The 27,048-nt window shown below is 56.1% G+C and overlaps 2 protein-coding genes across 3 annotated transcripts in view; both read right to left on the reverse strand.

Moving 5' to 3' along the window:
• Positions 1 to 1,183, reverse strand: part of LOC102507118 (multidrug and toxin extrusion protein 2-like) — a 38,109-nt gene extending 36,926 nt beyond the window's left edge. Inside the window, exon 1 of the mRNA XM_032498941.1 lies at positions 1,086 to 1,183. The gene's annotated coding sequence lies outside the window, so the exon portion shown is untranslated. The remainder of the gene's footprint in view (positions 1 to 1,085) is intronic.
• Positions 595 to 27,048, reverse strand: LOC102507382 (multidrug and toxin extrusion protein 1). 2 transcript variants are annotated; one of them, XM_032498942.1, is made up of 17 exons: positions 26,916 to 27,048; positions 21,815 to 21,916; positions 20,330 to 20,398; positions 19,480 to 19,628; positions 18,653 to 18,695; positions 17,392 to 17,436; positions 13,925 to 14,022; positions 13,596 to 13,693; positions 13,346 to 13,459; positions 13,197 to 13,264; positions 10,454 to 10,562; positions 10,263 to 10,338; positions 8,002 to 8,071; positions 7,696 to 7,828; positions 2,642 to 2,736; positions 1,820 to 1,898; positions 595 to 1,183 (listed from the first exon to the last, which is right to left on the reverse strand). In XM_032498942.1, the coding sequence occupies exons 1-17, from the start codon at positions 27,039 to 27,041 to the stop codon at positions 957 to 959; spliced, it is 1,701 nt and encodes a 566-aa protein (XP_032354833.1). In that variant the 5' UTR covers positions 27,042 to 27,048; the 3' UTR covers positions 595 to 956. The 2 variants fall into 2 exon arrangements, with proteins under 2 accessions (XP_032354833.1, XP_032354834.1); XM_032498943.1 differs by lacking the exons at positions 595 to 1,183; positions 1,820 to 1,898; positions 2,642 to 2,736 and adding an exon at positions 6,952 to 7,133.

Below are 27,048 nucleotides of genomic sequence, written 5' to 3' on the forward strand. Positions count from 1 at the left end.
TCATCTTTCAAGGGTGAGGGGAGAGCTCGGTGGTAGAGCCCGTGCTTAGCATGCATGAGATCCCAGGTTCCACCCCCAGTGCCTCCATTATAAAAGAAAGGAACCTAATGCCCGCCCCCAAAGCGTCATCTTTTTGAGATGGGACCACACAAGACCTTCTGGATATCCATGTCTGCCACTAAAAGCTTGGGCCCTTTTAAAAGACAAAGATGAACAGGGCCTGTCCAGAACCCCCTCCCCTCCCCTAGCTCACACGTCATTTTTGCTGCCTTCCAACTTTCTAAACCTTTCTATCAAAAGAGGAAGGGGTCTGATTTTCTTCCTCCAGTTTGCCTGGATTAGCTCTTCAGACCCTGTGTTTCCCTCCCCTCTCCTGGCTTCTGCCAACCCCGTCAATTCAAACAGATTGTAAAACAAGTCCTTAATAGGAAGGATGCAAATTGATGCCACCTGCCTCCTTCCTTTTTCGTAACCTGTCTTCTCTGCTTTGAGTCTCTCAAGCATGTCCGGTGCCCTCAGTACCTGAGATCTGGACCCCAAAGGAATAGGAACAAGTACCGTTTCCCGTTGAATAATCCTCTAAGGCACGAGGGAAGAGATTGTAAAATATATTTTAAATAATTCAGAGAGTAAGAATCCTTAAGCACTCGGTATATGGGTTTGTGTCTACATAAACAGTAAGTGGAAGAAATAGCAGGCATTCGTCGACGCAGCCAGTACACAGTGGTCCCCGACTGGAACAGTGGTGGATGGAATCTTCCAGACGTTGTCCTGGACTAGCACGTAGTTTTTACCTTAGTTCCTTTTCATCAGAAAATATATCTTTGGACGCTCCCTTCTTGAAATCCACAGGTGAATAACAGTAACTGAAAAGAACTACCACCGTCGGGCCTACGAATTATTTGTTTGTAAGCTCAAAAGTTTCCCTTGACCTGACTCGCTCTCCCTCTTGCACATCACTGAATTCGGACACATACCCTCACTAAAATCCCCAGCAGCAAGATGGAAAGGGCCCCCAGGAGCAGGAGCCCGCGCCGCAGCGCCAGCTGCTTCCCAGACAACGGGGACGAGGTCCTGGGACGAACCTGGAGGCACTCCGCCGGGGGCACCTGCTGATCCAACTGAGTCTCCTCTTTTATTTCAACATCTCTCATCAAAATGCCTCCATGGTTTTCAGGTCCCCCTGGGGAGAAAGGAACTTCAGCAAAAAAGGAGAAACACGTATGTGACTGGCTGGGAGAATGTTAGTTCAGGAAGCCGTTGCTACGGATAATGAGAGATCTGAGAGTGCTGCCTGTGCACTGCAGGGGCTCTGCCCCACCACGTCACTGCACGAATGAGGGAGCTTTTAGGTGAAGAGTCTTCAGGGAAATTTCCAGGGGCCAGCACCCAGCAAGTCAGCATTTCAGGAGAATAAGGCCGGTGGAGGAGAAAGGCCGTTCACAGCGCTGAGGAGAGACGCCAGCCTTCGCATCAGCGGGCCTGCTAGGGACCAGGCAGGCTCGTGACCCAGACCCAGGTTTAGTCTCAGGACTGCGGATGATGCTGAGCACAAGGAAAGCAGCCCATGTGCTTGCATGAGTGCTGCCTTGGCTGCCTGCAGCCTCTGGTCACCTCGGGGAGCAGGTCTGTGTCTGCAGGCGAAGCAAGCAGGCTTCGCCTCTGTTCACCACAAATTGGGTGTTGCTTACCATTTGTTTCTGAAGTGTTACTGCCCTATTTGAGTGGGAGCTCGGCACGGCTAATCTGGCTGAGTCCCACAGATGGTGGCTCTGGGACCACCCAGACAGGCCCAGGAGCAGAAGCAGGAAGGCCATACCTGGGTAAAGTGGATCCTGAGAGAGAGCAGAAGTCCCGTCCTGGGCCACGTTTAGCTTCAAATTGGCATGTACCTGAGCCTGGAAGACAAGAGGAAGCAAATCCACAGGCTGCCCCAGCTGCTGAGAAAACACGTGGCCCGGCTCCCCAGTTCAGGGAAAACCAAGCCACCTTCTTTCACTGACACGTAACGCGGGAGCTTCTCCAGTTAACACGGAGGGACTCATCTTTCCTAGCGGCTGATGAGGGCTCACTTGCTGGGGAAGGTGGGGACCAGGACCCTGCAGAATCCCACCTTCCTCTCCCTTCATCTTTCATCCATCACCTACCTTCCCATCCTACGCTGACCTGAGAAAGTTTACGGGGGGGAGGGCACAGCTCAGGGGTAGAGCACATGCTTAGCGTGCACAAGGTCCCGGGTTCAATCCCCACACCTGTTAAACAAGTGAACCTAATTCACCCCCCCCCCAAATAAACGTCTAGAGAGGAAAGGCGCCCACTGGTATCTTCGTGAACTGGGGGAACATAAGACACAGTATCAGGGTGAATGTGGTGCGCCCCGCCTTCCTGTCCTGCTCTACACCTCGTCTGGAAATGGGCTCTTCCGGCACTGGGCGCCGGAGGAAAAGAAACCCCTGTTTTCCTATTCGACGAATAAACAAAGGGGAACCCGGCCCTTCGCATCTGAATTAAAACAACCATGACCAAAAAAGTTGGATTCACAATAAAGGAGAAAAGCAGCTTCCAAAATAAGGCAGAGAAAGAGGGGGCACAGCTGGGTCTGTGTGTTTTCCAGGAGGGGACGGCCGGGGGCACGCTTTACCCGCTCACAGGCGCTTTTCCAATTGAGTCGAGCAATAAAGACTAGGAAACACAGAGCCTGGGAGATGGCACAGACGGTGATCCCGGACCACAGGCCTGGAAGAAGAAATATTTAATGGACGTTCATTCGCTGCAAAACCAGCTGCCCCGGGGGGGTCCGTCTCTCACGTCTGTGAGCCTGCTTTCATGGCTGAGCTGTGGCCCACGGTGAGCAGAAACCTCTACCCTGCGTTCTCCTTCGGTTTCCAGAAGGTTCTGGGAGGCCACCTCCCAGGGGACTACCCCTTTAAAAATGCAGACGTCACCATCCAACGAAAGGACTGGCTCCCGCCCTCAGAGCTTCCTGCAGGATGTGACTTGCTCTGGCCCGGACCTCAGTCGCTCCCGGGGCAGGGCTACCCACGGGGATGACGACACAGGAGAGGCTCCAGGGGATGGGAGCTTGGGGGTAGCCTTGTAGATCTCAAAGTCTCATACAGACTCTGCCCCATAAACCCACACAGGACATGGGTGGAGACCCCAAGTGACAAGGGGTTTTTGACCCAATGGCAGAATCAGAAACTCCAAGGGTAACTGAGATACCGAATTAAGAAACGGACCATGGTCAGACCATACACGAAAAAAGAACTTTGACCCACAATCCAAAGCAGCCTGCCCGGAATGGCCATCATTCACAAGTCCACAAACGGCAACTGCTGCAGAGGGCGTGGAGAAGAGGGAGCCCGCCTGCACTGCTGTGGGGGTGCAGGCTGGTGCAGCCCCTGTGGGAGCAGCACGGAGGCTCCTTGCAAAGCCGAAAACAGACTTACCACGCGATCCGGCCATCCTGCCCCCGGGCATTTATCTGGAGGAAACTCCAATTTGAAGGGATACACGCACCCCAGCATTCATAGCAGCAATATTGACAATAGCCACAACACTGAAGCAACCTCAGTGTCCGCCACCGCCTCATCCAGGCCCCCAGACTGAACCCCAGAGATGATCACACTGAGTGAAGTAAGTCAGACAGAAAAAGAAAAATACCGTATGATGTCACTTATACGTGGAGTCTAAAAAAAATGATACAAATGAACTTATTGACAAAACAGAAACCGACTCAGATGCATAGAAAAGAAATGTATGGTTACCAGAGGGGAGTGGGGGAGAGATAAATCAGGAGATGCATGCTACTCTGTGAAAACAGATAAACAAGGACCTACTGTGCAGCACGGGGAACTAGACTCAATGGCTTGCAATCACCTATAGTGGAAAAGAATCTGAAAAATAATATATGTGTATAACTGAACCACCATGCCGTACACCTGAGACTAACACAACGTTGTAAACCAACTGTGCTTCAATTTAAAAAAAAACTGCACAGTCCTTATCACCCACAATCTTCTGGAAAAGTTCACAGGATCACCGTCATCTCTTTAAAATTAGCAAAACTTCCAGAAACACTTGCGCTCCCTTGGCCAGAGGTGCTTCCACTAGTCTTCAGAGTCGAATGGTCCGGTCCGTGGGGGACACGCCAGTTGTCCCCTGTGACTTAGCAGCTGGAAGGCCTTGCTTCTAGGGATTTCAGCCCCAGGACTAGGCTCTGCCTGCCCCACGCAGACGGGGTGCGGTATTGCAGGGGTTCCACCACCAGCAGGTTATGGCCGCCTCCCCACACCTTCCTAAACAGCCTCTTCCTGATCTGCAACCAAGAGGTGTCACCTGTGGGAAGGGACATCCGAGAGAAACGGATGAAGATGACTAGCCAGTCTCCAAGTGGTGAGTCTCTGGTTTTCCTAGAGCAGGTCGACCTCCAGAGGGGAGACAGAGAGACAGATACACCGACGGACAGCGGCCAGACCACATATACAAGCAGAACCCTGACCCACAACCTGCAGCCCCCTGCCCAGGAGACCAAGCCCCTCATTTCTAACAGCCAGCCCAGGAAGCCAGCCACTCGTCTCTACGGGCAACCCAGGAAACTAACAGTAACTTTTGCAACGGTCGGCCCCACGTGGCCAGGCTTTGACCAATAACTGACAGCTTCCCTAACTGTCGTCCCTGCTTCCAACTCAGGACCAGCCAGAGCGAGGCAGACAGGCCCCAGACCAATCACACAGGACCCCCAGTTCCGGTCAGCCGGCCACCAGCCTCCCCCAAGACAGCCCTGAGCCCCTCCTTCTCCCACCGCGAGTCCGTCCCGCCGCTCCGCCTGCCTCTGGGCCCCTGCAGGGGGCAGGAGCCGTGGCAAGAGCCGTCGCTTGTCCTATCTGGCTGGGCTTCGTTCATGTCCACAGGTGTGGGCGAGGCCACGGGGCTGGGTTTGCAGGCTGAGGGGCTGGATTCGCTGTAGATTTTACAGCTCTGCCCCTTGGTATCACATTTTCCAGGCGTGATCAGCCTGATTCTCAGCAGTCAAGTTGGTGATGACCTGCCCTTCCTGTAAGGGGCCTCCTCTTCCAGACCCACGTTCCCACGCCACGGGAACTGGAAGCCCACCCCGACCGCCTGAAACTGAACGTAACCGGCTGTCCTCAGCGGTAATTTGAAAGTTACGGGTGAGATTTCCAGGGATTTCACTACACTACTGAAAAGATTACTGTTTGACTCACCTAGGAGTGCTAACGGGGTGATTATCAGAGCAGCGGGGCAGGACCCAGGGGCCTGTGTGTCTGAAAAGCCTGCAGCCCCAGGACCGCCATTAAAATTACTCAGTCTGTAAACCTAATTACCTTTCCCCAAAAAGTAAAATAAAAATAAAAGTTGGGCAAAAAGAAAATTTTTAAAGACTTTCAAAAGGCAATTGAAAAGAGAATAAAAAAGAATAAAATAATGCCATTTGCAGCAACATGGATGGACCGGAGATCGTCATTCTAAGTGAAGTAAGCCAGAAAGAGAAGGAAAAATACCATATATCACTTATATGTGGAATCTAAAAATAAAAACAAACAAAAAAACGTATCTACAGAGCAGAAAGAGACTCACAGATGCAGAGAACAAACTTATGGTTACCAGCGGGTAAAGGGGGTGGGAAGGGGTAAATTGGGAATTTGAAACTTGCACGTCTGGGGGAGTGATGGAAATGTTAGCCGTCGTGATTGTGGTGGTGGTTTCATAGGCGCACACGTCTATCAAAATTCATCAATCGTACATCTGAAATATGTGTAGTTTACTGTACAGGACTCATGCCACAATAAAAGGGTTAAAAAAATCCACAGAAAGAAAGAAAAGAAAGAAAAGAAAAGAAAGAAAGAAGGAAGGAAGGAAGGAAGGAAGGAAGGAAGGAAAGAAAGAGAAAGAAAGAAAGAAACCACAGTGGGTTTGAAGCTTGGGTTTCTTGAGTAATATTTAAAAAAAAAAAAAAAAAGAAGCAGGAAAGAAGAGCCTCTCGGGGACCTGCGATGGCCGTCATGATGCGCTGGAGCCGCCCAGGAGCCCCGCGGCCGCCCGGCACCTTGAGTGGGTGCACTGCACTCCCTGCCAGAGGGCGCACACACTCAGGGCCCGCCAGTGCAGGCAGCGGCGGCCGCCTTCTCCCGGGCGCTCACCCCCGACAGTCCGCTGCATTCTTCTGATACCTCAGTCGACACATTACGTTACTATTTCAGGTACGTTCGGTATCTGTATTACTGGGAAACGGCCTCCACAGTAAGTCTAGCGAACATCCGTCACCTCACACAGTTACAGGTTTTTTTCTTACGATGAGAACTTTTAATTTCTGCTCTCATAGCGACTTTCAGATGCACACTACAGAACTGTGGGGCGTTTTTCTTTGGGTTTTTTTCCTCCTGTTTTTAATGGAGGGCCTGGGGACCGAGCCCGGAACCAGGAACTCTAAGCACAGGCTCTCCCGCTGAGCTGTGCCCCTCCCCACCCCACCCCCACCCCCGCAAGCAGACAGCACAGCTCTGTCACTCCAGTCCCCGTGCTGCACGTTGCCTCTCCAGGGCTTGTTTATTTTATCCCTGGAAGTTTGTCCCCCAACTTTTCTTTGCAGTGACTCTTAGCTCCCTCCACTTTGCACACAGTAGATACATTTTTGTTACATGACCGAGTGGGCCTAGCACAGCCCTTGGGACAGAGATGGACCTGTATTTTTATATATAAGTGGCTTCCTCTCCTGTTTCCCTTAGCTATGCCCCTGGCAAATCCAGAACAGGAATAAAGCCAGAAACTCAGCTAAATAATTTTCTGCACCAGTGAACTTTGCATTGGCAGCTCCATTCTTTGAATATCTCCCATATTTTTCATTAAAATATTATTGAACTTGAAGAAAAGGTACAACGTAACGAGACACTTGGAACTGGAAGTTCAGTCTGGGTATCAGATGGCGTCTCATCGCCTCTGAGCTCGCCAAGTCCCGATGGAGAAAAACGAACCCTGTCCTTGCTTCACCCAAAGACAACATGCGCAAGGCTTAAGACAAGCACGGATTAACCACCGCTGTGCTCCGGGTTATTGTCTTAGGAGTCGATGCTGGGCGGGCACTTGTTTCCCTTCTCTTTCAAAGATTCGTGCTGGTGATTTCAGATTCCGAGAATTAGGTTCTTCCCTCCAAATGCAGGAAGGTGATGAACTGCCCCCCCAACCCTGCCTGCCCTCTGTGCTGCTCACACGCATCCCACCCCCACAGGAGGTGGAGGCTGCAGAACGGTGACCAAGGTCACCCCCTCCGCAGGCACCCTCCCTGGACCCTGCGGGCTGCCCAGGCTACGACGGGGGTGGGGGGCTCACCCAAGGGCAGGACTGGGGCCACAAGGTGCATTTCCGAAGGCTCCCTTAGCAGCCCTGCTGGCACCAACATGGAGGACGTGAGAACTTGAGCCAGCGGGGAGATAAGGAGAACGCACCTTGCTCTGATCAAGTCCCCTCCGTGGAAATGCACCCCTGCCCCGCCCCACCGCTCGGCACAGCAGGGCCCCACCTGCAGCCTTGGGCCCCTGCAGCCTCTGCCCCACACAGAAGGGACATGGAAGCCCCCAGAATCCCGGGGGCACAGCTCAGAGACAGTCTATGTGCCCTGACAGCCCTTCCCGGCCCGGGAGAGCTCGGCTCTGCCTGCCCACCGGTCCGGCTTACCCATCACTCCGAGGCCGGCGGCGAACATCAGTGAAATCCCGATGGGGAGGCCGACCACGTAGTACCCGACGGCGTTGACAACGGCGCCCACCTTCTGGTTCCCGCTGCCCCGCAAGACGCCACCGCACGTGCACTGCGGACGGGGCAGGCGGTGAGGAGGCCGCCGGGCCCCCAGGGCCGTGGACGTTCACCCTGGTCTGGCGGGTGGGCGCGGGGGGGGACGGCCCCTTCCCTAGGGAACTACCTGCGTCAGGAGAAGCGCAGGGATCTCAAAAGCCTGCAAAGGAACCACGGCCCAGTACTCACGGCCAGACCTTCGAAGAGATGGGAGACGGCGTAAATGGGAACCACCTGCGCCACCAGAGCGACGATTTCTCTGTTGGGAGACAAGGCAGATGGTGACCAGGAGACAGATGGGGCGGAGGGCCAGGGCGCTCCCCGTGACGGCGATGCTCGGAGGGGGTCCCCGCTTCTCAGGCATCCGGCCAACAGCCTCTGTGGGGACAAGCCTGCTGTTTCTCAGCCCACAGAGGAAGCCAACAGTCCACTGTGTCTCACAAGTTTGAGGAAATATTCCCTAATAATCCGTAACTGAGAAGAACCTGAATATATGTATATGCATATGCACGTATATGTGTAACGGCATCACGATGCTGTGCACCAGAAACTGTCACAACACGGTATGCTGTTGAATTCTAAGATTTCACTTTGGATTTTATAATTGATGTTAATCAGGTTGGTCTGTGGCTTTTCTTTTTTTTTTTTTAATTAAAAAAATATTTGGGGGGAGATAATTTGGTTTTTATTTGTTTATTTTTAATGGAGGTGCTGGGGACTGAACCAGGACCTCATGGCTGCTAGGCACACACTCTGCTCCTGAATTACGCCCTCCCCCGCATTCTCTTGTTATGTGCAAACTTCATCAGATTTTGGTACCAGTATCATACTTGCTTCAGAAACAGAATGAGGAGGTTTTTTCCCTCCTCTGTGCTCTGCAACAGTTAAAGCAGCATTGGCGTTACCCACGTTTCAAAGGTTTTATAAAACTCTGCTTGGGATGTATGACTGAAACATGATGGCATACACCAGAAACTGACACAACACTGTACAGTGACAGTACTTCAAAAAAAAACAAAAACAAACAAACAAAAAAAACACTCTCCTTTGGAACCCTCTGGAGTTGGTGCTTTTTGAAATTTAAAATTTTCTTCTTATATGTGTAACTGAATCACCTTGCTGTACACCTGAAACTAACATTCTAAATCAACTACACTTCAATAAAAAAAAATTTGTAATTTTTTTTCTTATTTCTTCCAAGGAAATCAGTCTATTTAGACCACTTATGTTTTCCAACATAAGTTTTGATATGTTATTTTCCTAAAAAATTATTCATTCCTTCCAGATTTTTAAATTTACTTGCAAAAGTTGTACAAACTACAGGGAACTATATTCAATATCTTATAATAGCCTTTAATGAAAAAGGATATGAAAATCTATGTATGTATGTGTGTGGCCAGAAATTGACACATCATAACTGACTACACTTCAATTTTTTAAAAAGTTGTGAAAACTAGTTTCTTATGTTTTATGAAAATTATGGCCTTTCAGTAATTTCCCCATTTCTGGCTCTAAAAACAGATGCTCTCCCTTTTCCCCCTTTGAACGGGTCAGGCATCGTGTCATTGTTGGCATCTGTCCTCAGTCCTGCCAGTTCCAGCCTGAGCCTGGCCAGCTCCCAAATCATGAGTTTGTGACCTTTCTATGTCTCCTAATTTTATCAAAGATACAGTTTGTGGGCCTTTTGTTGTTCATTCTTCTTCCTGCTTTGTACACTCTCCAGAAGTGGACAGATACAGGAATCAGACTCCTACCATGTTCCCACTGAAGCCATCAGTGCAGGACGCACTTCTGATAAACCAATTCCCTTTGAAGAAGAGAATGATCTCTGGTTGCCTCCCACTTGCTCTGCACTGAAGGACATTTAAACACCTTTTTCTCCCCAAAGCAAAATGGCAGCGGCTGAAAGATGACAGAAGACAGATGCCTTAAGAACAGGTGGTGAAAGATGGTTCTGTCCACGCCACCTGCTTTTTGAATCCATGAAGGAAAAGGCAACTATGCATTCTGTCGTTGCTGATGAATGAGCCCAGAGTGAGGGCACCCACCACACAAGACGTCTGCCCCCCAGGATGGCCCGGCCTCACTGGCAAAAGCGGCCACACCAACCAAACGGAGTCCACAAGGCCCGGAGCGGACTCACCCGGGCAAGCGGGCTTCCTCTGAAGACATAGGCGGTGGTACCAAACAGGAGCCTCCCTCAAAACACGTGAGCGCCCAACCACTAGAAGCATACGTGGCCACCGACACACACCCGGGGGCTTATAGGTTATAAATTAGCCCTGAATCTCATCACTTCTTCCCAGGTAACAACTGTGAGCGTCTGATCTTGCCAGTGACCCGGGCACCGTCCAACAGGCAACAGCCCCAGGAGCCCTGGGGTGAGGGCAGCCCCCCCCCCGACATTTCTCCGCCACAGAGTCTCATCCCAGGAAAATCTCAGCGCTCACCGGTCTGCGGTGAAGATGTAACCCACGAGCTCCTTACAGCTTAACAGCAGGACGCAGAGGCCCACGGCAAAGGCTTCTGGAGGCGAAACGGCAGAAGAAGCGGCACGGTGAGAAGGGGGTCTGCAGGGAGGGTGCCTGGGGCTCAGGGCTCGGGGCTCGGGCTGAGGGAGCATCGCCGAGCGTCTGGACACCTGTGACCAGCAGGGAGACAGCAGAGGACTTCTTGGCCTGCTCGATGTCCCCGGCCCCCAGGGCGTTCCCCACGCGGACGCTGGCGGCCACGCTGAAGCCCGTCGGTATCTGAAACAAAGGGGGAACCCTGACAGGGGAACTGGGAGGGAGGGCCTGGCCTCCCCGTCCGTGGTCCTGAGCCTCAAGCATCCCCTCCCCGGGAACCTGGGAGGTGGTTCCTCACACTTACGGGGTAAAACCTGGCCCTAAAAGTTCTGAGAAGCCTCATCTGCTAAGACAGGGGGCCTGGAAACCCAGGTTGTGACCCGCCTCATACATTGGGCTTCCAGCTGGCGAAGGGAGGCCCCACTCGACCATGTCCCTGGGTGTGGGGCATGGAGTCCAGGAGCTCACCCTAGGTCTGCTCTGAAAGTCCTGCAGGGGTCAAGTTTAGAAGACAGAGTCCTAAAACGGTGGCCTCTGTTTTCACCAAAAGATGTGGGATAAAAGGAACTTAAGGAAACAGGAAGACACGCACCAAGCTGCCAGTGGTGATACCCTGAGTGAGGAGGGGGTGGTGCTGATGGGGACTCAGGGAAGCAGCCCTGCGGGTAGGAAGGGGAACTCTGAAGCCAGGAGGCCTGGATTCAAACCCTGGCTCAGCCTTCTGTCAGCTGTGCAACCCCATGCACGTCACTGACCCTCCCCAGACCCCAGCTGCTCCACCTGTAAAAGGGACCTCGTGCAAGAGCCTCCCTTCCAGGTTGCCGTGGGGATTTAGTAAGCCCATGCTGACCCCTTAGAAGAGTGCCTCACATGGAGCACCTGCTCCATAGAGATCAGCCATAATAATACAGAAGATGTGGTGATCTATATGGTGGAATACTACTCATCCAGGAAAAAGAATGCAATAGTGCCATTTGCAACAGCATGGATGGACCTGGAGACCGTCATACTAAGTGAAATAAGCCAGAAAGAGAAAGACAAATATCATATGGTATCACTTATATGTCGTATCTTAAAAAGTGATACAAATGAACTTATTTACAAAAAAGAAACAGACTCACAGACATAGAAAACAAACTTATGTTACCAGAGGGGAAAGAGGTGGGAGAGGGATAAATCAGGAGTTTAGGATTAGCAGATACACATGACCATTTATAAAGTAAACAACAAGGCCCTACTGTGTAGCACAGGGAACTATATTTGATTTCTTATAATAACATACAATGGAAAAGAATCTGGAAAAGAATACAGATGTGTGTATAACTGAACCACGTGGATGTACACCTGAAACTGACACAACCTTGTAAATCAACTGTGCTTCAGTAAAGAATAAAGGACATTAAAGAGGCCAGACACCCTCATTCCAGGGGGAGAACAGTTACAAAGGACGCTACTTGAACAATGGGTGGTATCTGAAAACGGACTGCAGAGACAGGGACAGAGCCAAGAAACGGGGCAAAACGTAAACCTTTGGTGAGCTTAGAGAGAAACATAAATGTAAATTCTTGTAAACCTGTCAGACAGTATACGACACTGTGCAGAAGACCTAAAACTGTCCTTAAATTTCACTTTTAGGACCTTATCTTAAAGAAATGACCAGGCAAGTATGCAAAGCTATTTTCCCTAAGGTCACTGAAGTGTTGTTAATAATATCAAAACAGGAAATAAACTAAATATTCAGCAGCAGGAGACTGGCTTAAAAAATTACATGACATGCAATGAAACACTGTGTACCATGTGATTTAGATACAGTTACTGAACTTACTGAAATACAAACGATTCATAAAATGTGAGAAGTGTCGCAGTGATAAACGGTTAAAAGATTCTGCCGAGAGTAGAAAAAAGCAAAAACGGAAAGCGTAGGTCCGCAGGAGAATGATTCTTAAGGAAAACAGGAACTGCATCGTGTCTGTGCTTTTAAAACCTAACCAACAGCAAGGCGGGTCTAAGTGTTAGACGTACAGACACGCACCACGGCGCACGTCCAGGCCCAGGCCTCCCCGCACTTCCACCCCCTTTCTGCGTCCCCCGCCCCACCCAGCTGTAACTCCACAGTGGCACTTGTGGAGGAGAAGGCACTTCAGGATATCCAGGTAAGGTTTTCAGTAAAATACAGTCAAAGGAAAGTCTCTAACGACCAGGGATCTCCTCCGGGACGTCCTGACGTCCTCCTTTCTGGGGCTGAATACCCCGCTGTGTGCACAGCCCACGTCTGGGGTCCCCACCCCCCGCCGTGGACACGTGGGACGCTCCTGCCTTTCTGCCATCATGAACGGTGCTGCTGCGAACTTTGGTGCAAGCATCTGCTCGAGACCCCACTTTCATTTCTTGGGGGTCGCACCCAGGAGTGGTCCCCTGGGTTGTCAGAGACAGCAGCCCCAGGTGGGGGCGGAGCTCAGCCCCTCCCGCCCCCACCCAGCGCCATCCCCTTTACGCCCCACCTGTCCCCACGGCGTTTTGTCATGGCTCCTGGAAAAGAGTCTGCGTGTCTGGCGAGGGGCCATCAGGTCACATCCTTCAGATCTGAACTGTGTTAGGGTTCAGGGGACCAGCAGTGTCCATGCCCTTTGGAGCGCCCCCCCAGGGCCCCCCAGCTCACAGGGAGGCCCCATCGCGGCTGAAGACCCTCCCAGGCTCGGGGATGGAGTGCACTTTCATCAGTCACCGCACGAGTCATCAGCGCTGTGAACACCTATGCTGACTCTCAGGGCCGCTCATGGGGAACAGCCAGCAGCTCAGATGCCCTCAGATGCTCACCATGTACACAATGACAGCCAGCTCGTACACGATGGACTGGGCCCCCAGCTCCACCATGCCAAGGATGCCTGCAGGAGAGAGACCGCTGACGCCCTGCTCTCCAACGGGCCCCGCCAGCCCCAAGCCGCCCCGGCTGTCCCCACACTGACCGCTCAGAAAGCTGCCGACCTCATAGGCCCACCACTCAATGCACAGCATGAGCATGCTGGGGACGGCCAGCGAGAAGAAGGCGCCCCAGTCCTGCAGGCACTCCAGGGACCAGCCTGCAGGCGGGACGCAGACACGCTGCCAACACGCCCAGCCATCGGGCTGCGGCTCGAGCAGAGGCGAGGCCCCATCCAGGCTGGGAGACAGACGGCAGCCCTCGCCTCCCCAGGAATCACGGACAGCAGCCCTCACCTCCCCAGGTGTCCTGATGCAGTTTCTTCAGGAGGATGTAGAGGAAGAGGAGCAGGGCCAGGGTGAACTGGGAAATCATATTTGCCAGTGCTGAACCCCTGGGGAGAAAAGGACCATTCCGGTGGAGGGGGGGACCTGTCCTCTGCCCCTCCCGCCCCCCACCTGCCGCGACAGCAGCAAGCCCTGAGCTCGGACTCCTCTGGAGCAGGGGCGCCCCTCACCCCACTGCCTGGTCCAGAGGAGACCGCGTGGACACCCTGCCCTACCCCCTGCCCTGGGAGAGCCACACCGGCCGTCCCCGCTCCTGTCCCAAGACGCGGTGGACTCACATCACCCCCAGATGCAGCTGATAGAGAAACAGGTAGTTGGCGAGAGCATTGACCAGGTTGGCGGCAACTCCAGTCACGATCTGGGGCAGCACGATTCCCTGACACGGGAGAGGCCACGCTGGAGACGCTGCCAGGGCAGGACTGCCGATTTCCATCCAGACACAGCCCGCAGCGGCCGGCGTGGCAGCGTCACAGGCACCCCCACCTCCCCTCCCCGCCCTCCCCTCCTCCTCCATCCGAGCCGTGAAGGATGTGGTTCTGGCCACGGAAACACAGCAGGAGCGGGGGAAGAGGGGTCGCTTGTGCACCAGAGGGCGAGGACCAGCAAGGATGGAACGGTGTGGACAAGCCGCCTCCCGCCCTGGATGGTGGGACCGAGACTGAAGGTCGGGAATTGACCCAAGAAGATCCCAGGGCCCTGGAGTGGGGGAGGGTCTCCGGCTCCGCTCCCAGGGCCAGGCCACCGGGCATCCCAGACTAAGACCTAAGGCCTGAGAGTCAAACGACGTCGGACTAGGGGGTGAAAACCTGTCCCGCGGGGCATTGGCATAGAAAACAGACCGGGACAGAGCCCGCTGTGATGCTCACAGGAAACGCTACTTTCCCCCACGGGGAGGTGTCACCCCGCAGCAGCGTCACCTCACTGCTCCAGCTCATGAGCGCCATGGCCTGGCCCCACCTGACAGCCTGTAGGCCAGTGCTGGGACGCCCCCAGACAGCTCACTGGATGGGGACACAGCCACACCCATCAGCAGACAGGCTGCCTGAAGACCCCCGGATCCCACGGCCCCCACCAGAGGGCCAGGACCCGGCCCCGACCAACCAGCGGTCAGGCACCGCCCTGCCCCTCCCCACAAGCCGGCTCTGGCCTCTGGACCAGCCTCGCCCACCAGGGGGCAGACACCGGATGCACAAAAGTCACAATCCCGTTGCCTGCAGACCCAGCCCGTCCACAGCAGGCCAGCCCTGCCCTGGGGCCAGCTGGGTCCCCGTCCTGCCCAGTGGGCAGCACAAGCTTTGGGACACCCCAGACCCTGGACTCAACTGTGTCAGGCGCCAGCCATCACGCCCAACAGCAACCCAACACCAGCTCTGGGACCCTGCTCTGCCTGCCCACAGTCTAGCACAAACCCGAGGACCTGGCTTCACCCACCAGTGAGCCAGCACCAGCCCCGGGACCCCTGGGGTTCTGCAGTCACCTACCTCAGGACCCGGTCCCAACCACCAGGGGCCAGCAGGCTCTGCATGAGGCAGGGCCTGGCAGCCAGCCGGATCTGGGGGCCAGCCAAGCCCACCAGACCACCCACAAAGGCCCCCACAACAGAAGGAGCCCCCGTAGCCCTTAGGGGAACCCCGGGGCATACAGCCTGGCTGACAAGAGGGATTCACTTCGGGGACACACAGGACGTCTCCTACAGGGGGCCACTTCTCCAAGGATGGGAAACATCGCCAACCTGTCAGACGCCGGGAAAACTGGCCAGCTCCGTGTCAGAGAGCGGAATTAGAGCACTTTGTCACGCCACATACGGATGAGAGACCTAAATGTAAGACTGCAAACCGCAGAACTCCTAGAGGAAAGCCGGCAGAACACTCTGACATAAACTGTAGCAGTATTTTTTTCGATCTCTCTCTTAAAGCAACGGAAATAAAAGCAAAATTTTTTCATGGGACCCACTTAGACTTAAAAGCTTCTGCACAGCGAAGGAAACCATTGGCAAAACAAAAAGACAACCTACTGAACGGGAGAAAGGATTTGTTAATGATGCGACCAGCAAGGAGTTAACATCCAAACCATATAAACAGCTCATACAACTGAACAGCGAAAACAAACCACCCGATTAAAACATGTGCAGAAGACCTGAACAAACATTTTTCCAAAGCAGACATACAGACGGCCAACAGACCCAGGGCGCGGCGCGCAGCACCGCTGACCGCCTGAGGAACGCAGATCGGGGCCGCGGCGCGGCGCCACCCGCACCCGTCAGGACGGCCATCCTCGACAGACCGCGAGTGACAGGCGCTGGGGGGCGTGGAGAGAAGGGAGCCCCGCGCACTGTTGGTAGGAATGTACACGAGTTCAGCCGCGGTGGAAAACGGCATGAAGATTCCCTAAAAACTGAAACTAGAGCTACCGTATGAGCAGCAGCCCCCTCCTGCGCCCGGACCTCCTGCGCACAGATCTGAGGAGAAGGAAGGCGCTAACTCGAAAAGACGCGCGCGCCCCGGTGCTCGCAGCCACGCTGCTCGCCGCAGCCGAGACGTGCGGGCCACCCAAGCGCAAACGGATGCAGACGTCGGGGTGCGTGCACGCGGGCTGCCACGCAGCCGCGACAGGGATGACGCGAGGCCGTCTGCAACAACGCGGATGGGCCTGGAGGGTTTTACGTTAAGTGAAGAAGGTTAGACAAAGACAAATGCTGTATGATGTCACTTCTATGTGGAATCTAAAAAAATACAACAAACTAGTGAATAAAACAGAAAAAGCAGACTCACAGACAGAGCAAACTGGAGGCCACGGGTGCAGCGGCACGCCGCACCTGGTCAGCCCGCCCCCCACCCCCGGCCATGACCGGGCTCCTGCTGCCCCCCCGGGGCTAGACGCCACCCCCTTCCCGCCTCGGGGACCCTACGCGTCCTCCACACCCAGGTCCCACCTCCCGACCCCTCTCAGCTCAGGGCTTCCACTTCGAGGTCTTCGCTTCTGCCTTCAAGTCTCAGAGGGAGGGGCCTTCACACCAACCCCCTCACTCGATCCCACTAGAACCCGGGCAGGAGCCCCCACATCTGCGGGGAGACAGACCGCCAGGGCGAGGGCGGAGTTCCCCCGCTTCCCCGTCGTTTCAAGCGTATAACTCTGGTACGAGTAGAGATTCGAAACAGTGCGGCTCTTACTAGGATGGTATCTTATTTTTAAGAACATTAAATAGACACGAAGCTTTCGTCCTTATCGGCGCCCTCCCTGCCCCCATCACACAGGCCCGGGACAGCCTGCCGTGTGGCCGGGACCCCACCTGGATCCACGGGACGGAAGGCGGTCCCACACCTGCCAGCGCCATGAGTCCGTACCTACTGACCCCGGGCCTTGGCCGTGGCTGTCGGTCACCTGCGCGGAGTCCCGACTGACCGAGGTACCGTCACAGGGGGCTTCCACATCCCCACAGGGGAAAGGGGGGCCTTGCAGACAGACCTGAGCCGAGAGGTCGGCCCCCCGGAGCTGGGTGACGCCAACGCTGAGAACATCAGCCCTCTCCCACCAAGGATGACGCTTCCAGGCGGGAAGCAGATAAACAGGTTCCAGGGCCGGTGACAAGGTGTCCCAGCAGCACAGGCCCTGCGCGCAACGCAGGGAGACGCACCTCCGCGGCCCCCGTCCGCGAGCGCCCCGGCCCCCGCTGCGTTCAGGGCCCCAGCCCCGAAGGGCGGGCGCTCCCTCAGCCCCACCGAAGGGAAGGGAGAGCCTGCGTTACCTGGTTGAGCAGATACTTCACTTGCAACGTGTAAAGGAAGGTCGCCTGCGGGAGATGGAGAGAGAGCAGTCTGTACCCTGGCCTGGCCACGGGGTGGGCAGCTGGGGGCCCCGCCTGACTGCCCTCTGCTCCCCAGGAGCTGCGGGGCTGGGGGGGGGCCGTCTCGGGAGGGGCGGGCAGGGGCGGGAGTTCCAAACGTCTGTCTTATGGATGCACACGATCCAAGCCACCCTGGGGCCTGGGGGGCAGCCCCTGCACAAACTCTGGGGGTGCCCCCTTTACAGACTAGGCGAAAGTCCTGTCTAGTGGGATAATTAAATGTTAGATTCAAAAGGATACAAGAAAGACCACAGCACCTGTTTAGAGGGCAGAAGTCCACTTTTTTATTTTAATTTTTATTTATTTTAACAGAGGCGCAGGACCTCAGGCGTGCTAAGCTCACGCTCCGCCTCTGGGCTGTGCCCTCCCCCCAGGTGACTACTTTGAAGGGCTGAGCTGCGTGCACCCCAAACGCCTACACTGAAGCCCTGTGGCCCAGAGTGCCTGTATTTGGAGACAAAGTCTTTAAGGAGGCGATTCATTTATAACGAGGCCGCTGGCGTGGGCCCTAACGCACCGGGGCTGGTGTCCTTCTAGGGAGATAAGAGGCACCAGGGGTGCAGGGGCCCCGGCAGTGACCACGGGACGCGGCGGCGTCTGCAAGCCAAGGAGACCGGCCTCAGAGGAAGCCAACTCCTGACACTTGATCTCAGGCTGGCCAACTCCCAGGACGGTGAGAAAGCAGACTTGGGCTGTGTGAGCCCCCGTCTGAGCTGCTCGGTGATGGCAGCCCCGCAGACTGAAAGGGCTACCCCTTCTGACTGAATGAAGCTCTCTTCGCAGTTGCCCGACCAGGCACGGCCATGCCAAACACGCACACTCACGCGGGCTCCGAAGCGATCACGCTCAGTAAGGAAGGGTCTCAAGGCTCAGAGTGAGGACCTCGGGGGCTCCCAGATGGGAAGAATTTACCCCCTCCAGTGGGTGAGCCCGAGGTCCCTCCTGCCATAGGAGCTGGGGACGGCGACCTCCGGGGTCCCCTCGATCCTGGTGTTTCTCCAGGGGCAAACATGTGGGCACAATTAAAACCGAGCTTCCTCGAAGGAGCTGAGACCACGTGGAGGAATCACAGCCCCGCACCGGTTCCCCGAGCTCAGGGTGTCACAGCTGCCTTTCACCCGGGAACCCCAGCGAGGGAACCTGTTACCCCCTGGAGACTTACGGGAAGAGCTGGAATGAAGATCGTGACGTAGGTCTGGGTAAGCCTATGCAACGGGAAGAAAACAAGTGACAGGGTCTCCGTTTCAAGGGCGCGGCAGGCAGGATACCCCAAAACTGCCTGTCACACTCGGCTCTTCCCACGTCTACAGGCCTAACTGCTGGAGCAGGCGTGTGGACGGACCCAGAGCTTGTCACCCTGTAACCCAAACGACCTCTCTTGGCCCCTCCAAGTCTTGGGAGCCAGGACCGGGGGTGGCCACGTAATCCTCGCCATGGGGGTTCGTCCTGTGCTGTCGTAAGATGCTCTGAAGCATCTCTGGCTTCTACCAGCAGCAACGCCCCAGTACCAGTCCTGCCATCCAGACATGTCTCTTGATACTCCAAACGCCCCCTGGATTCAGAGCCACTGGTCCAACACAAGGACCTAAAACCAGTGTGTCTCCAATCTGGGGGCACATCTAGAACCATCCAGGGGAGCTCTGAAAGACATGGACGCCCAGGGAGCAACCCAGATTCATTAAACCAGAATGTGTGTGGGGGGGGTGCATGGAGACCAGGCATGGTGGTGGACCTTAAAGGCACCCAGGCAATTTTAAGATCAACCAGGGCCAAGATTCACAAAACCGGGAACAAAACCTACCATTGGCTGCAGAGGATGTTTGCAAATCTTACTGCACCCAAAATGACTCACCCTCCAAGTCACCCAGATGTGTGTGGCTCCCAGGCTCCAAGTGTGGAAAGTCAGCAGGAGGCTCAACCCCCTCCCTTGACCCTGGCCTTGGTGCCGGGATGGGCCTGGTCCCACCGGGCGCGGCCCCTCCCACTCACCTGGACACGGCCGGGTCCTGCCTGAAGAGCAGCAGGATGTGCTGGGTGTTGAGGAAGAGCGCCCAGCAGGGGAGGCAGCAGAGCAGCAGCACCAGGACGCCCCTCTGCACGATGACCCCCACGTGCTTCTTGTTGGGGCTGCCGAACGTCTGCGTGCACACGGCCACACAGCCCCGTCAGCAGGGAAACGGCACCCCCGCCGCCCCACATTTTTAACATCACTGATGCCAGACTGAAGATCAATCTGGATTTCACTGGTCCCGGTGGGTCCCAGATACCAGTAATTCGTAAAAGCTCCCCATATCCGTGTGATATGAATGAACAGTCAGGGTTGCATCACCTGGAAACCTACCCCCCGCTGCCCCAGATCTCTGGAAGCAGAACTCTGTGGGAGGGCCGGTGGGGGGCTGGAGCCAGCTCCCCTGGCTTCCAAAACCCACCAGGCACATCTCTCCCCAGCTCTGTGTTCAGTGACATCTTAGGCAGCTTGAAATTAGCCAGAGGCAGCAACTGCGCCCCTGGCATCGGCAAGCACTTCCTCTCCTCATCCCAGTTACTCAGCGCTCACCGGCCCGTGGCTGCCGGGGCCCTGGGGTGACTGCCGCACACTCATGTCTGAGGGCCGCTGGGCCACACCGAACTCAAGGATGCGGGCAGTGATAAGAGAGACTCACAAAACATCCCGTTTGTCAAAATGCAGCATGAGGCAGCAGTGCAGCTAAAGGTCACTTCCCCGGGCCTGAGAGACCGGAGGCCACACTTCAAAGGGAACAGGCAGGGTTGCCCTGGGGCACTCCTCCCTCCGCCCGCGTGGGGTTCCTGCAGGCCCAGACCCGGGGCTTCCACTCACCTGGGAGATGAGTGTGTCACAAGCAGAAGACAAGCCAAATCCCACGGAGACACCAGTGACGTTGATTACCTGGAAATAAACACGGGGGGCGGGGCCAGACACTCAGGAAGGCAGGTTCTCTGTCTGCCCCATGGCAGCCACTCTGCGATCTGCCTGGAGCCCGGGCACCGAAGGCCGGGTCAGCGGGGGGAGGAGGGCAGTCTAAGCGGCATCACACAGCCTTCTTCTTTCTTACATCTTAGTATTTTGCTCCCCAGGTTCAGGGGAACGCGAATCCTTCTTAAGGGGACAGGGGTGTGGCACTGGCTGGAGAGCAAGCCTGGCCCGTGAGATGCCCTGAAGGGCTCTGGGAGCGTAGAAGCAAATCTCTGAGATGCCGGGGCCCCCGGGCAGCACCCTCAAATCAGGGGGTGTCCACACCGGACTCTGATGCTCTGCCTGCCTGGAACCTACTGCCTCCACCTGAGTCTGCGGGGAGGTGCCCACGGACAGCGGCCCAAACCGGCCCAGCCCAGAAGCACCGGCTTTCCTGTACGTCCTTGGCCAAAGAGGATCGGCAAGAGGCTTGCTGAGTTCCCCCAAATTTCCAAACATCAGAAACCAAAAGGGATCATTAAGCCTGGGTTGTCCATGCTGCCCCCAGAAAGCAAAACAAGCCGTGAAAACGCAGGGGACATGTGCAGGGCAGTCTTGCGGGTGTCAGAGGTGGCAAGCCCGTGGGTCCCCGGGGTGAGGTGGATATGTGCCTCGCAGGGGCCCGGGAGGCTGAGGACAGGGACACAGCTGCACACAGCCATGGAGTCCACCTCCCCAGAAACACCTAGCTGGCTGCCCAACAAGCCGGCAGGGCCCTCTGGCCACACAGTTCACCCCAGCTGAGGTCAGAGACAGCTCTCCGGTTGTGGTGCTCACATCTGGGGTACAGAGAGGATTGGGAGGTCCTCCTGACTTTAGGTTTGGACTCTGGGGCCCCAGTTTCATCCTCCAGTAGCATCTCGGTACAGCAGACAAGTCGGGGGGTGGAGGTGGGGATCAGAGCTTCACCTGGTGAAGTCAGCCTCCAGCCCCCTTCTTACGAGCCCAGAGCTCCACGGATTACAAATGAGCGGATGTGGCAGACAAAAGAATGGCCCCCCTGAGACGTCCCATCAGGGCCCAGCTCCTGGGAACACCTGAGGCTACCTGGCAAAGGAGAGGTAATAGCCCTGCCCACTCCTTGATTTTATTATTTTATTTTATTTTTTAAACGGAGGTCCCGGGGATGGAACTCAGGACCTTGTGCACGCTAAGCATGCGCTGTACCCCTAAGCCAAATCCACCCCCACAACATCTTAATTTGAGCCCAATGAAACCCCTTTCAGATTTTTGACCCCAGCACTGCAAGATAAGACACTTGTCTCGTTTTAATGCCAAACTGTGGTCATCCCGTAAGGGCAGCAAGACGGACGGCTTTCAAAACTCCGAGCTGGGAAGCCCCATACGTACAGCGATTGCCAGTGTGACAGCGTCCAGCTCCAGCTTCCCCAGGTGCCCACAGAACACGGAGCTCACGAAACTGATGAGAAACACCATCAGCTGCGCCACGAACTGGGAAGAGACGGAAAACAAGAAGCTGCAGGCAGGGTGGGCCTTCCGGGGTTCCCCCCACCCTCCCCGAATCAGGCTCCAATCAGAGCTAAAGAAACCTGGCTTTACTGAGCCTCTGCCAGCCTTCACAGGCAAATGAGCAACTTCTGGGGGGGCTTCTTGAGAAACAGCATAGCAGTCGCTTGCCGCCGCTGTCAGAACCCCGTGTCGAGAGCTTCCTAGCTTTGTAAATTTATTTTTCACTCTAGGTGCTCAGGCCATAGACCACATGCACATTTCCTCTGAAATTTCCCGAGGCTGCCTCCTGGGGTAACCCCCTCGTCATCTCAGAGTCCTAGTGATGGCCGGAAGGAAGACAGCCTTCGACAGCCAGCAAGAAGGTCCCGAGGGAGGAGCACGCAGGCAGGAACGTGGTCACCCACCCGGAAGGCCAGCGTGATCCGGGATGTCGGCGTGCGGCGTTTCCAGCCTGCCGAGCCCTCTGATTCCTGAATTCTACGACGCCTCAGCGAGGAGGGCAAATGCAGCTTTTGGAACACTGAGCTATTCATTCTTTCTCACAATTCCAGGAACTTTTAGCTTCACCTTGGACACTTAACTTTACTTCCTTCGGTTAATTTAAGACCACCTCCTGTGACCCGCCAGACCCGGGGAGTCCAGGACATCCTAGGAAGGCCTCTCTCTCCTGGGAAGCCCGCGCGGTCCACGACGAGGACTCATCCGCATCCTCGGGAGACAGGGCCGGTGCCCGAGGACGCCTGGCTGCCCCCACGTGCCCCTTTCAAAGCTGCCAGCCTGGGGCTCAGAGGAGCCTGTGCGGGTCCAGCCAGCACTGCTGCCTCCCAGCCCTTCAAGGGAACAGACTCCGGGTCCTGAGCTCAGACGAGGCTCCCAGTGACTCTCATCCTCACCCGCGCGGGCCAGCGCTGCAGCCACCCCAAAATCGCCAGGTGGGGGCCGGATCGGACCCTGCCTGTGACAGTTCAGATGCCTGCCCGCTCTCCCCTCCAGGCTCTGGGGAGAGACAGCTGCAACCCTGCCAGTGGGCCCAGATCTTCAAACGTGTGTGCGTGTGTGTGCATGAGCGTGCGAGCGGGGGCGGGGCATCAGTTTCCACATCAGCGTCCAACCCACGGAAAGCCGGTCCTCTCACTACCGCAGACGCCAAGGGCCGCTTTCATCTCCAGCGGGGCCTGCTGCTGTTCAGCCAAAGGGACGCGTTTAGGCCAGGTTCCAAAGGTAAGCCAACACAAGACAGAAGACGTGGGACAATGAAAAGCTGGGGGCGGGGTGGGGCGGGGTGCAAATAAAAAATATCAGAATGAAAAACTCAATTCTGTAGAACCTAAAGCTAGAGCCAATGCCCCCCACCCCCACAGGGGCCTGACCCGGGAAAGGCCCCCACTCAGGCCCTGTCATCACCCTACAGACATTCCGTGGTTCCATCCAGTGGACTTGGCATCTTTGTGAAGTTACATCCCTTTAAAGGTCACAGGGCCCTTTTTTGGGTAAACTCAGCAGCACCTTCACATCTTTTCAGGATGTTTTTAAGCCTTTATGTGCATGAACTATTGAAAACGACTGTCACGCATCTGTCTTCCCCTTTTCCGTGGAACACTGTATGTCTAGAACACAGGGCCCTGTCCCCCCCAGGCCACATGTAAGCTGTTTGTCGTGGCTTCACCCAGAAGTATGCTCCATCTCCTCAGTGGTCAGGCCCTTGGGCCACTTCCCAGGTTTTGTTGTTACAAACCCTATTGCGCGGAATGTCTTTTTTCCTTAAGTGGGGATGGGCATTTTCTTAGGGCGAGTGCCCAGGGCGAGGGTGGGAACAGTTCAGTCTCTTGGACCCGAGGCCAGGACGTCTAGCTGAGTTAAGCTAATCCATGTGAGATGAGCAAACAATCTTGCCTGGAGCTGCGGCAGCCCTGGCCGGGTCATGGCAGGAACATGGCCCTGAAATGGCCGGACACAGCGATCCGTCCTGAACCCTAGCCTGGGGAGAACCCGGCTCCAGACTGCGGGTGCTAACCACGCCCTTGTTCCCAGATCCTGGTTTCAGGTCCTCCAGGGGAGCTCTGGGCAGCAGCTTGCAGTCCTGCACGAAGCATCCCTTGGGGTGCTGAGAATGCCCGGCCCCACCTCAACAGACAGACTCGGGACGTCCATGGGGCTGAGGGATCTGTGGGACAACATACTCCCTGACACATGCCATCGAGATGAGGCAGTCAAGGACCAGACCCTCCAGGACTGCCCCGGCATGGAGCACGCTGCTGCACCGGGAGAATTGGACCGTCGGACGCAGGTCTGCCCCTCAGACGTCTCCAGGACTGCGGTCTGGGGCTCAGACAGTCGAGCGGGCAAGAGAAAAGACCAGACTGACCTTGTACCTGCCTCTCCTTCTTGTCACAGAGCCCCTGCTCACTTTCTGGCCGGGCAGCAATGAACAAGACTCTCATCACCCGGCAGCTTTGGAAGGGTGCGCTCCAGGGCCAGACGCCGGAGGGGCAGCGGGGATGAAGACACCTGGTGTGTGTACCAGTGCAGTTCTGCAGGGGCCATGTCTTCACCCCCATCCCAGGGGTGCCGGAAAGCTCACCACTGGCAGGGGAGGCCAGCACTGGCGGGAGCCGGCCAGGCGTCATGTGCCTGGGAGCAGGCGCAGGCAAGCAGACTAGACAGCCAGCCCCGGGGATGCAGCTGGTCGGCAGGTGCAGCGAGGACCCGGTCACCTGACTCGCAAATGCTCACCTCCCATCAGCATCTTCGGAGCACAGAGTGCACCCAGCACAGGGGTACAGAAGTGGGATGAACTCCATCCCTCCAGGCCTGCCCCAGGGGACCCACAGCACTGCAGGGAAGAATGGGCCACACGCAAAGGCACAGCTAATCATACGGGATGGGTACCATGAGGGAAACAGGAGCTGTGACAGCCCAGCCTCGGAGTCACCGAAGGCTCTGGGAGAAATGAAACTCAGCTGGAACCTGAATGGTGAACAGGCAGGCACGGGACTGGGGAGAGGGGGTGACAAGCTCCAATGTGCATCTGAAGAGCAGTTTGATGGTGCCACGTGGGGCGTTTTGGCAGCTTGAGCTGAAAAGAGGAGAGACCGTTCGGGGGCTGGGAGCGGTCGTGGGGGGCAGGTAAAGACACTGCAGGGAGACAGTCCGGCCCTGGGGAGGATGTGGAGGAGAGCAGGAGGGGCCTGGACCACTCCCACCCAGGTTTCCTCTGCCCACCAGCCCATCACAGAACACTCGGCCCTCACATCCATGAGCCCCTGACACGTCTCCCGGATGGACGGTCTTCTCCAGTCACCACCTCCAGCCTAGATTCTCTCTGCCTCTAGCAACATGCCTCTGCTGAATCTTACACAATGTCACTAAGTTCTCCCTGCTAAGGCTTTACCCACTGCCTAGGGGATAAAAGTCAGACCACAGTCCACGTGTTCTGTGTCCTGACTGCAGTCAGCCGGTCTCTCCGGACGCCCTTGCCACCGGGGCGCCTTTGCTGGTCCTTCTGCCCTGCAGCCCTAGAAGTCCTCGGAGCTCCCTCCCGGGTGTTCCTTTCCCCACACAGATGGAAACAGGCGCCCTGAGTCTGGGCCCAGGCTCTCTATCCCTCTCACGCCCTCAGCCACGCTGCACACAGCCTGGCCCTGCAATAAACCTTTCTCTGCTCCGAACTCTGACATTACATTTGTTGACATCGCAGAGAATCCTCCTTCGGTTCGTCTTGGTCTGCCATCTTTTCTGCAAGGACTGTATGTCACATTTGTAATTAACACCGTCATATGCGTGTATACACGTGTGTCTGTACGTAGAGGGTGTGGCAGCCAGCACATCAGCTTAGTGGTCATCCCTGGAGACCGAAAGGTCCCCTACCTCAAGGGGACCAGGTCACAGCAAGAGCCAGCAGAGACAGGCACCTGCCCTGGGACGAGCTGGGTCCCAGAAAGCTACCATGTTGACTGACTGACTTTGGGTAGTATTAGGGCAGGAACAGCCTTGCGGAGACCTTACTCACAGCAGCTCTGCGGGAGAGCTGGGGTCAAAGCGGGCATTATCGTCGTCCTCATGGGCAAGTAAGCAGAGGCTGGGGCAGGTCACCAGACCACTCAAGTTCACAGAGCTGTCTCCTAACCCACCTTCTGAGATCTGAGCAGGAAACTGGGCCTCACCTAGTGAGGCTCCAAACCAGGTGTTCCTTCCCGCTGCACAAACTCCTTCCCGCCAGATGGATCCTCATGTCACGGCATGGTCCCTGGCATTACTTATGTGTTCTGGCAGGTACACCACGGTGGGTATCACATGATCCCACAAACAGCCAGGTCACACCCACCCCCCTTCACCTCTGCAGGTGCGGAAAGGCTCTTACCTTAAAACCGCACTGCGCTCTTCTCCACCTAAAGGGCTCTCCCACCCTGCTCTGCTGGCTTGAAAACCACCCCGACCAGCGGGAGGACAGGGTTATATAATATGTGGTTCTTGTGGTTTTTAAAACCCGCGTTACTTATGAACAGGCAATGCAGAAAGGGCCCTGTACGAATGATAAGAAAAACCCTCAACCCGAAAGACAACCACACGTTAAACTTTTGAACACAGTGACTGGGGGGAGGGGAGCGCGCGACAAACAGGACGCCTCTGGCTTCCTCGCGCAGGGGTGGACTCGAGGTAACTCTGAAGACATCGTTCCGAAGATGGAAATCTGAGAGAGACAGTTCCCCGTCGTCCTCCCGGCCTCGAGACACCCCAGAGCCCCGAGCGCCCCAACGCTGCTAGCCTTCAGAGTGCTCCCGCGCGGGAACCCTCGCCCGGACAGGCGTCGCGCAGGGAGCCCGCAGGCGGGCGGGTGCGGCGCCCCAGCTGCGCCAGAGCGCAGCCCCGGGCGCCCGCGGAGACCCGCCCGGCTCCGGGCCCCGGGCCCCGGGCCCCCCGCCCCGCCCCCGGACACACGGCACCGGCCTCGGGCCGAGGCGCCCCCCGCGCACCCACTCACCGCGGGGCCCGCCAGCAAGAGCAGCGCCCGCAGCTCCCGTCGGAGGTCGGCCAGCGGCAGGCAGCGCGGCGCGCGGCGGGGCCGCCGGCCTCCCGGCCCGGGCGCGGGCTCCTCGGCCGCCTCCATGTGCCGG

The sequence above is a fragment of the Camelus ferus genome, chromosome 16, assembly GCF_009834535.1.
Source record: "Camelus ferus isolate YT-003-E chromosome 16, BCGSAC_Cfer_1.0, whole genome shotgun sequence".
Taxonomy (NCBI): domain Eukaryota; kingdom Metazoa; phylum Chordata; class Mammalia; order Artiodactyla; family Camelidae; genus Camelus; species Camelus ferus.